General features: G+C 35.6%; 1 protein-coding gene across 2 annotated transcripts; it reads left to right on the forward strand.

The window, feature by feature from the left end:
- Nucleotides 1-2,425: 2,425 nt before the first annotated feature.
- LOC111608337 lies at nt 2,426-8,133 on the forward strand. 2 transcript variants are annotated; one of them, XM_023331765.1, is made up of 10 exons: nt 2,426-2,736; nt 3,073-3,481; nt 3,598-3,703; nt 4,876-5,093; nt 5,341-5,411; nt 5,502-5,562; nt 5,897-5,941; nt 6,049-6,236; nt 6,938-7,122; nt 7,236-8,133. In XM_023331765.1, the coding sequence occupies exons 2-7, from the start codon at nt 3,077-3,079 to the stop codon at nt 5,909-5,911; spliced, it is 876 nt and encodes a 291-aa protein (XP_023187533.1). In that variant the 5' UTR covers nt 2,426-2,736; nt 3,073-3,076; the 3' UTR covers nt 5,912-5,941; nt 6,049-6,236; nt 6,938-7,122; nt 7,236-8,133. The 2 variants fall into 2 exon arrangements, with proteins under 2 accessions (XP_023187533.1, XP_023187532.1); XM_023331764.1 differs by having other exon boundaries at nt 2,427-3,481.
- The last annotated feature ends 2,103 nt before the right edge of the window (nt 8,134-10,236 follow it).

Genomic DNA, 10,236 nt, shown 5'->3' on the forward strand with positions numbered 1-10,236 from the left:
TGTCTTCAGAACTAGAGAAAAATATATTGGTCATTAATACCACTGCCATCTAACCTTGTTGACAACAGCAAAACACTGAAACAGTACTGCCTTTTTTATTTACCAGAGAAAATAGGACTCACTCAAGTTTTTTTTTGAGTTATCCACTTTAATATGTTATTCTTTTTCAAATGTATTTTTATTTGACCTTCATTTTATTTGAGCAGAATGTCAAATCAAATGATAAAGACTGCTGATTTTATCTTATTTGTTAATATTTCCATGAAAATATCTGGCAAAGTGAGTTGATGGCAAACAGACTTGCCTTGAACACTATGCAGCACTGGCACGTCTCTCTTTGGCATGTCAGAGGTGAGAGGAGCAATACTCATATCCTTTTTACTATGCAATGCTTTGCTAGGCAATACATTTGACTACAAGCATTATTGTGTGGTTCATAATACTGTCAACAAATAAAATGACTTTGATTTGTCAGAAAGAAAAAAAAAAATACCCCCAAATTGTCACTATATAATTCAGATTCTGTGAATTATGAAGCTATCTCTAGACACTATTTCTGTGGTCTGTATGATCTTAATGACTTCAATGTGTAATTGTTAATTAGTGCTCTGAATACTGTAAAGAGCAGTGAGTAAATTAAAGATGGTCTAGGAATCCCATCAACGAGAGCCCTCTGCACTCACAAAAAAATCTATAAAGATTTAAAATGACCTATGCTGAGTGGTGTCTGGTGTCCGAGCAAGGCAGAATAAATACTATTACAGCTAATCAATACTTTATGATTAAGCAGTTACCATGGCCAATAACACAACTCCTCTTTGTATTTCAGAAAAAAAACACGAAGCAGAAAGCAGCATCTCAGAAGTTTTTTTTCCCTCTTTTTTAAGTTTTTTTCTATGTCTCCAAGACTTTATAATGATTATTTTTATTTGAGATGTATTTCTTAAAAGTTGTAGGTAAGTGGAATGAGCAAAGACACCAATCTCACAAGCAGCAAAAGTGACATTTACTCATAAAAAGAGTCTTGGACTAACTTGGACTAACTATCTAAATGAAGTGTTCTTTGTTAATTATTTGGTTTTGGTAAGCATATGGATTAAAAGATGCAAGCGAGGACATAGCATCAAAACAGCATTTCTTTTTCTCGTCATTCATTTTTACAACATACATTTGGTTTCAAGGCCCATATGGCCTTTACTTGACACTTTACAATTAGTATTTTATATGTTCAATGCTGTGCTGCAGTTCCATGCTCTGAGTAATATTTTCCTGGCATATTGTTTATTGTAGAGAAGGTGTAAAAATGTAACAGCCAGACCCCCGTGACTGCCTCGGTTGAGATGTTTATGAGGAAAACACTCTAAAGTTTTTAGAGTATAATAAATGAGGATAAAAAGGAACTGTACTCAAGAAGGTCATTAAACAATTTGCTTTTAGAAAAATTAAGTGCTGACAAACAGCTGCAACAGAGTTTGCAACAGAATTGACCTCCAAAATGTCACTATATAATTCAGATTCATCATTTAACATAACATCATTTAAGGTTAGATCATAAACACTTGGAGGTAAACTATAGATATATCTATAGTGCAAGTATACTTGCACTAATAGATGCCATATATAATATGGAAAATACTATATATGTTAAATACAAAACTGACAAATTACTTTTATGATTGTTTGTGACTTTTCTAATGTAACCCTGTGTAACGCCCCATTCCACCCGCTTCGGATGTTATCATCCCATAGAATGGCGATTATCAGTGGTTATCAGCCCCATTGAATGGCCTCAGTTGGTCCCTGCTCTACCTGCTAGCAGGCTGTTATCAACCGTTATCAACCATTCTATCGGTGATAACAGCCGCTTGTCGCTAATAGAACCTTTTTTTAAAAACCTTTATTTATAATTTATCTGCGAATTTGAACAGGATATTAAGAATTTACTAAAAATACAAAAGCCAAACGTATCCGTCATAAGATTTTAATTAGGTATTGTAATAAACGTTACAGTATTTAAAAACAACTCACTAAAATCTAAAACCGGAGGTTTTTTTTTTCTGTTTTGTTTATTTTTGTTCGCTTTTTTAAAGACTTATATTCCCAATATGCCTTTTATTTCTTTGGATTTTTTCCAATAATTCACTCAAAATAAATGCCAAAATTTAACATACTTGGTTAATTTTATTGGATCTTTACAAGACGTGTTCTCTCAATACATGCCGTGTTTTTATCTTCCGGTCGTGCAATTATATATATATATATATATATATATATTAAATTAAATATATATATATATATATATATATATATATATATATATATATATATATATATATATATATATATATATATATATATATATATATATATATATATATATAAGCATACAATGAAATTAAAAGGTATATTCTAGAGTTATGTAGTTGTCCAACCTCTTAGCCTTCCACTAGGTGGCTGTATGTACATCCGAAGTTGCTTGCAATCCATTAATAATGATAAGAAGAAGTTAGGGTTGGCCCTAATCTTATTTTTAATTTAAAAAATTAAAAATAAAAATACGGATGGATTTGCTCATATGATTATATGAAAATCTGTGTTTGTACCATATGAAAATGTTTAATATTTGTATTAGTAGTAATAATAATAAATTACGGATTGCACCCGACAAAACATTAGAGAAGAAGAAGAAGAAGAAGCTTACGTCATTCGACGCGACACTTTCCACGGTCGGAGCTGGTGAGTAGCCCCTGAATCTGTCAAATAAAAATGTAGTAAAAAACCTCAAAAGACCGAAAGTCTACATTTATAAATCTGCTGATGGTAGTTCTATGAGTTAATGTTAGCGAGTATGTGGCACAGCATGTGTTTGTACAGATTTAGACACGTTTTTAACCCTATTTGGTAGAAAAAAAAGCTAGCTAAAGTAGCCTCTTAAAAGCCAGTCACATTCAAATGTAGCTGTCCTTCATACCTTTAATAACAATGTGCTAAAATTTTGTTTTTTTTTATTATTATTTTATGCTTCTCGGTGTTACAGTATTTCTGTCTTCTTTCTGTTCTCTCCCACTTTAGAACCATGCCTAAATATAAGAGCAGTGTCCGTTGTAAGACCAAAAAAATAAAAGTAACTCGGAAAACCATCGGTGCTCGGGCGAAATATTCCTACATTCCCTCACATGCAGGCTCATCTGACACCAACACTGTTTTTCCCTCATCACATGATATTTGTACTGAAAACTCAAAGGAAGAAGGGACCGCGTATACCAGGGCAAAAAGGAAGGAGCTGAGCCTATGGGATACACTAAAAGATCAGGTCTTGGAAGAGTCCTATAAGTCCTCCGCTCCTTTCTCTGACATGTGCTCTGTGTGCAAGAAACCTGGAGTATACCGCTGTCTGGAATGCAGCAGAAGCAGTGTTTTTTGCAAGGATTGTGTCTACACAGTACCCATAAATTCTTTGCACCTCCCTGAAAAGTGGAATGTAAGTTCATTTTTGTTGAATGTACTAATAAATATTGTAATTGATGTATAGAATGAGAATGAGTTCTTAATTGCATAAAATTCGGTTTTTCTCTGTCCTTTTTTGTGTCTCTTTAGAAAACCTGCTATGAGGCTGCTTTCCAGCAGTTGGTGTTGCATTTAAGTGGGGATCACAGTACCCATGTTGTTTACTCCAGAGATGTAAAGACTTTTGTCAACACAGGTATGTTTTTACACTATGTAATTTTTTAATTAATTAATTTTGTGTATATGTGTATGTATATATATATATATATATATACTGCTCAAAAAAATAAAGGGAACACTCAAATAACACATCCTAGATCTGAATGAATGAAATATTCTCATTGAATACTTTGTTCTGTACAAAGTTCCATTTGCACAACAGCAGGTGAAATTGATAGTCAATCAGTGTTGCTTCCTAAGTGGACAGTTTGATTTCACAGAAGTTTGATTTACTTGGAGTTATATTGTGTTGTTTAAGTGTTCCCTTTATTTTTTTGAGCAGTGTATATATATATATATATATATATATTCTACAAAATTCTAAATCTTATTTAGTAAAATTTATGTTTTCACTTTATGATTATTAATCTTGTCCCACGTGAATATATGTTTATGTGACTTTTTATTGTGGAATAACTTTTTATTCTTCTTTGTTGTTATTTATTTATACTTGGATACACAAATATAGAAAACTACATAAATACATAGATTGGAGGGGAAGCTCAGTTAAAGACAACACATGTTAAGTTAAACACAGTTAAAGTGGCAAGTCTGCGTTGGTTTGTACATGTTTAAAGAAGGGATATATCATCCATCCATTGCCTTCTGCTTATCTGGGGTCAGGTCACCCAAGTAACAGCATAATTAAGGATTCCCAGACTTCCCTCTACCCAGCCAATTGGGCCAGCTCCTAGGGTGTAATCCCAATACATCCTACACCAGTGGTGCCCAAAGTCAGTCCTCGAAGGCCAGCATTTTGCAGGTTTTAGTTCTGTCCCTGGTTTAATGCACTTGGATCCAGTGATGGCTCAGTAGAAGAACATTGACCTGCTGGAAAGGTTGTTACCACCACCACAGAGAGAACTAAAACATGCAGAATGAAGGTGCTCGAGGACGAATTTTGGTCACCCCTGTCCTATTCCATCTTAGAAGCATAGATGTGGCTCGGTGGTCCCTAAAGGGAGCAGTAATAAAAAGATCAACTCCTCATATGGATATCATGTATTTGTTATACAACTTATAAAATCGAAGTATAATTATAACACATATTGTGGACTGATTTAATTCCGAGTTCTATAAAACAGTGTATTTATTGACTCTGTGAGATAAAAAATGGAATGAATCCTTTTTCTTCCTTTGTCTTTTTAGGTCATCTCATTAATTGCACAGTTTCTTTTTGTAAATGCGAACCTGAGGTCTGCACTCTTCTGAAGTATGGCCTTTGGCCTGCTTCACCGGAGAAGCCACAGGCTGCTTTTTCAATGGCTCTTCTTGAGCTATTTGTCCATCTTTCTTTGGAGTGCCAGGTCTCTGTAGAGGGATTCATCAACACCTTACGGTGGAAAAACAATCTTACTGTTATGGAGGTAGAGAGAAAAAGATATGTCCTAGTAAATATGTCAACAATATTGCAACTTTTTTATTCTGTTTAATATATTAAATATTTCTTTAAATTAATGTCACTGATGGCATTTCCAGTAGACTAGATGTGTTATTTACTGCTTTCTCATTTAGAATTTTTTTTTTTACAGTATTTATTTATTTATTTTTTTTACTTATGTACCTTTGGAATTAATAGATTAAACATAAGTACTGTGACTCTTTTTACTACAGGTTAATATGCTGTACAGAGCCCTAGTAGGAGAGTCTATTTCCCAGTTTCGCCATTATCACTTCCGACGAAGGTCACTAATTTTGATGTAATTTGTATTATTTCCAATTATTCACAGAGATATTGGATTGTTCAATAACATACATTGTTGACTTATCTACAGAGATTGTTCCAAGATGGAAGAGGAACTATGTGATGAAGCTGACCGAAATCAACCAGCTCAGGTATGATCCTTTTTTGAATACCAAATCAGTAGGCAGATTGGTGGTGTGTCTGTAATGATGAGGGTGCTGCAAAGGTCTGCAGTTTTCAAGACATGTAGTAAATACAAAAAAATGTAGTCAAATGTCTCGATTTGGTGGTTGTTCCATGTTCCTAACCTCACCTATGGGAAGCAGCCTCACTACTAGGCACTAACCTCAGACATGCGTAAGATAATGTATAAACATTGTGAAATACTTACACAAGACTTACAATGTTGCCACATTAATGACAAAGTATTAAGTTCAGCTAATTATACAAGCTATGCCAATATAAAGTCTTTGTTTTCATTTTTAGATCCGGATCACATAAACAGGAGTCACTCATTGAAGATGAATCACAGTAAGAGACAGAAATTTGTACTCTTCTATATTTGAACAACAGTTCTCGCCTCAAGTAAAGAAACTGTGCGTTGTTTTGTTTTTTTTGTTTGTTTTTGTTGTGGTTAGGCTGGACAGGGATCTTCGAATAATTGAGAGACACCATGGTGTAAAACGAAGGTGGCTCCCTTCGGATGACATTTTCCAGAGAACACTGAGAGATGTTGACCAGGAACTTAGAGGTCAGCTGATACGACGAGCACAAAATGAAGCAAGGGAGAGGACCACTCTTCTCAACCTGAAAAGAAGATATAATGGTAACGCTACTTCTTTTCTTGACTGTATGGTCATTAGCAAAATTGAAGCTCAAAGGTCTTGTGGTTGAATCCCAGCATGTGGTAAACCTAAATTTAATCTTTATGTTATCCCTGCACCATGCATATGTTCACTCTGGGTACTTAAGCTTCTTTATGCAGTGTAAGAAGTGACTGGTTTATTCCAACTTGTCCTTTGTCATGGGTATGTGCTTTTGATGTGTATGGTTATTTATCTTTGGTGTATGAATATGTTTCTTGGGTGTATCCTGTCTTTCACCTAATGCCCGTTGTAAATAGGCACAGATAAGTGAGTATTGTAATACATCCATTTTCTAATGGACATTCAATGATCTTATGCATTACTGCAGATATTAAGTCACTGTAAGAACTATCAGTCTTTATATTCTGAGGATAACTTTTTTAAGAGTACAATTAAAATATCATTCAATTATTGGCAGTAATAGATTTTGACCTACAAACTGAGATTTCCTTATGCGAACTTTAGTGTCATGTTGAATATCTTGTGTAGAATTGGCTGCCACTACTTGTGTTCACAAAATCCAAATTGAGATAAACACTATTTCAGATGTTGACCTTTTATTATGTTTAACATACTTCAATAAATGACTATTGTATCATGTTTTCATATTGTGTTGATTGTATTATTTTTACTAGTATTTATATTTCTTCTTTCTTTACAGATGGACAGGGAGTTGCTTTAAGGCTGTCCAAGCAAGTGAATGCCTGTAACAGAAAACTGAAGAAGATTGTTACAGAGTACAATAATCTGCAGTGGCCTCCACAAACTGGCATCTTTCCATCACATTTAGAATTTCGAGAATTGTGTGATGCCTCCTCCCAGCTGTACACATTGTTTGATGAACAAGTGAGTAGAATTGATCTAAAGGTTTTATTCAACTTTCTACATGCTGTTATTCACTTTATGTTGCTACTACGCTTTAACAAGGTTCCACTTGCAATTGTTCTCTTATTTTAAAGATTGAAGATCATGGTGTTGTTCCAAAGAACCTAAAAAGTCGAGCAATAGAAGCCCTGCATTTGAAGACTAGAGCAGCTGAAGAAAAGCTTCTACTTAAGAGAGAGATGAACACTGTCATTCTTCACCTTCATCAACAACATGGACATTTAAGTTCAGCTATAAATGATACTGCAGATCCTGGTTCAAAAGCTGTACTTCATCAAAACATTATCATGTTAGAAAAGAAAATGTACAGTGCAATGAACATGTTCAAGAGGTTTATTGAAGTTGGTGCCCCTCCTCCAAATCATCACCTACCAGAGTTTAACTCTCATTCTCAAGCACTTATGTCTCCAGATCTACATTACATAGACTATGATGAAAGCATTGACGATGGAGAGGATGAAGAGGATGATGACGACAATGTTGACGAAGGAGAGAACAGCATAGATTGTGAATCATCTTCATGATTTATGGCCACTTACTGTCCTATGTGAAGAGCACATATTCCAGTATAAAAAGTTTATTGTTTGATGATTTTCATATAAGCTTTTTGTTCTAACATCTCAGTTTATTGCTTTTGATATTGTTGAGACATATCTGTTTTTTAAGTCAAGCTATATATAATCAAGGGCATTTTAGTTTTACTCATTACAGCTTTGTACTGTTAATGTTCTTGTTCAGTATGACATTGTTAATGACTAAACTTCATTTACAGTTTGAATTTAACTCTTAATTTTGAGATGCTGCATAATGTGCTTTACATAATATCTTTAAATTTGGGCACAACAACGAAATAACTAAAACGTAGTGGACAAAAATTTTGTGATGTTCATATTTGAGAAATATTTGACTGTTATCCAAGAATTACATTATTTTGAAGGGCACTACTCTGTATTAAAAATTCATTAAGAGCTACGTCAGTGTTTCTGTGATATTTCAGACAGATTTCAAAACTTACAATATGGACTATTTGTAGCCTGTGTAGGGACTTACAAACTGGTTTATTTGATTTACCTTCCTGGTTTTAGTAAGAATGCCAGCAGCACCATAATATATAATCTGCAGTTGGATGATTGACTACTTTTTTAGGAGACCCCTCACACCAGCATCCAGGTTGAGTGTTTGCTGTCTACGCGCTCCTTCCACTGCTCCACCACTCAGATGGCTGCACAGACTAGTGAGAATTATCTTACTGTTAGATTTGCATTTAGTTTTGCAACTGTAAGGACATGTACATTCCTGGTTGTTTAAAAGGTTATAGAGCAGTTAATATTAGTGTTGATGTTTGCGTTTTTCAGGAGGGCAACGCGAATATTGACGTCCTTCACACCAGATATTACATTAAAATGTAAGCACACAGCGGGACAGATCAGGCAGGAATATAAAGACAGAGAGTCTGAATAACACCAACTGTATGTCAGAAAATTCTGACATGTAGTCTTATGTGATTTGTCTCTGCTTACATAAAAAAATATATGGGCCACTATGGAAAATGGTAACAAACCATTTTGGGACCTATACTGTCTGCCCTCTTTTTTCCCTTATGGGGCCCACCTAGGTATGCCGGCTGGGGCATTATGACATAACTGTTTGTAACCTACCTGAGAAAGCGGCAACATACAGTCATATGAAAAAGTTTGGGCCCCTCTATTAATCTCAATCATTTTTATGTATAAATATTTGGGTGTTTACAAAAGCTACTTCAGTTTGATATATCTAATGGACACAGTAATATTTCTGTTTCCATTAGACACAGAAATAAATGAGGTTTATTGGACTAACAGAAAATGTGCAGTACGCATTAACAGAAAATTTGACAGCTGCAAAAATATGGGCACCTCAACAGAAAAGTGACATTAATATTTATTAGATCTGCCTTTTGCAAAAATAACAGCCTGTAGTTGCTTCCTGTAGCTTTTAATGAGTTCTTTGATCCTGTATGAAGGTATTTTTGACCATTCCTCTTTACAAAACAATTCCAGTTGAGTTAAGTGTGATGGTTGCCGAGCATGGACAGTCCGCTTCAAATCATCCCAGATGTTCAGTGATATTCAGGTCTGGACTGGGATGGCCATCCAGAACATTGCAATTGTTCCTCTGCATGAATGCCTGAGTAGATTTGGAGCAGTGTTTTGGATCATTGTCTTGCTGAAATATCCATCCCTGGCATAACTTCAACTTCGTATCAGCTTCTTGAACATTATTCTCAAGAATCTGTTAATATTGAGTGGAATCCATGTGACCCTCAACTTTAACAAGATTCCCAGTACCAGCATTGGCCACACAGCCCCAAAGCATGATGGAACCTCCACCAAATTTTACAGTGGGTAGCAAGTGTTTTTCTTGGAATGCTGTTCCCCCCCCCCCCCCCCCCCCCCCCCCCCCCCCCCCCCCCCCCCCCCCCCCCCCCCCCCCCCCCCCCCCCCCCGCCATGCATAATGCCTTTTTTATGACCAAACAACTCAATCTTTGTTTCTTCAGTCCACAGGACCTTATTCCAAAATGAAGCTGGCTCGTCCAAATGTGCTTTTGCAGACCTCAAGCGGCTCTGTTTGAGGCGTAATTGCTGAAAAGGCTTCTTTTGCATCACTCTCCCATACAGCTTCTCCTTGTTAGCACATACTACCTGTAATAGTGCAGCTAAACTAAATATGAGAAAAAAGTGAAGCCCTGATCATAGTTTAAAACACTACACACTACAATTATACTCTCAATGACCATATACATTACTTTATAACAGCCTCGCACTTACAACTCACAGGGTCTTATTGTTGCGGCACACGTTCAATATTTGAAATGGAATGCGCCCCATCGCGGGTGCACTGACACACGGGGCGATGTCATGATTGAACTCACCAGTCTGAGTGGGTAGTAAATTCTGTTAAAGTAAGTAAATCACATTTTCCAGTCATAAATTGAAATTATCAGACAGAATGAAATCCTAATGTCAAATCGTATTAATAGTTTTCATTAAGCGGCAAAAAGTGTGTAACTGGTCACGTGGCGTGTCACCCATTG

This window comes from Xiphophorus maculatus, chromosome 4 (genome assembly GCF_002775205.1).
Source record: "Xiphophorus maculatus strain JP 163 A chromosome 4, X_maculatus-5.0-male, whole genome shotgun sequence".
Classification (NCBI taxonomy): Eukaryota; Metazoa; Chordata; class Actinopteri; order Cyprinodontiformes; family Poeciliidae; genus Xiphophorus; species Xiphophorus maculatus.

What these genes read in the sequence shown, in the direction of transcription:
- LOC111608337 (XM_023331765.1), top strand. Translation starts at nt 3,077, where the DNA reads ATGCCTAAATATAAGAGCAGTGTCCGTTGTAAGACCAAAAAAATAAAA. An exon ending in ACCTCCCTGAAAAGTGGAAT is followed by an intron (nt 3,482 to 3,597) that starts GTAAGTTCATTT and finishes GTGTCTCTTTAG; the next exon opens with AAAACCTGCTATGAGGCTGC. An exon ending in AAAGACTTTTGTCAACACAG is followed by an intron (nt 3,704 to 4,875) that starts GTATGTTTTTAC and finishes TTGTCTTTTTAG; the next exon opens with GTCATCTCATTAATTGCACA.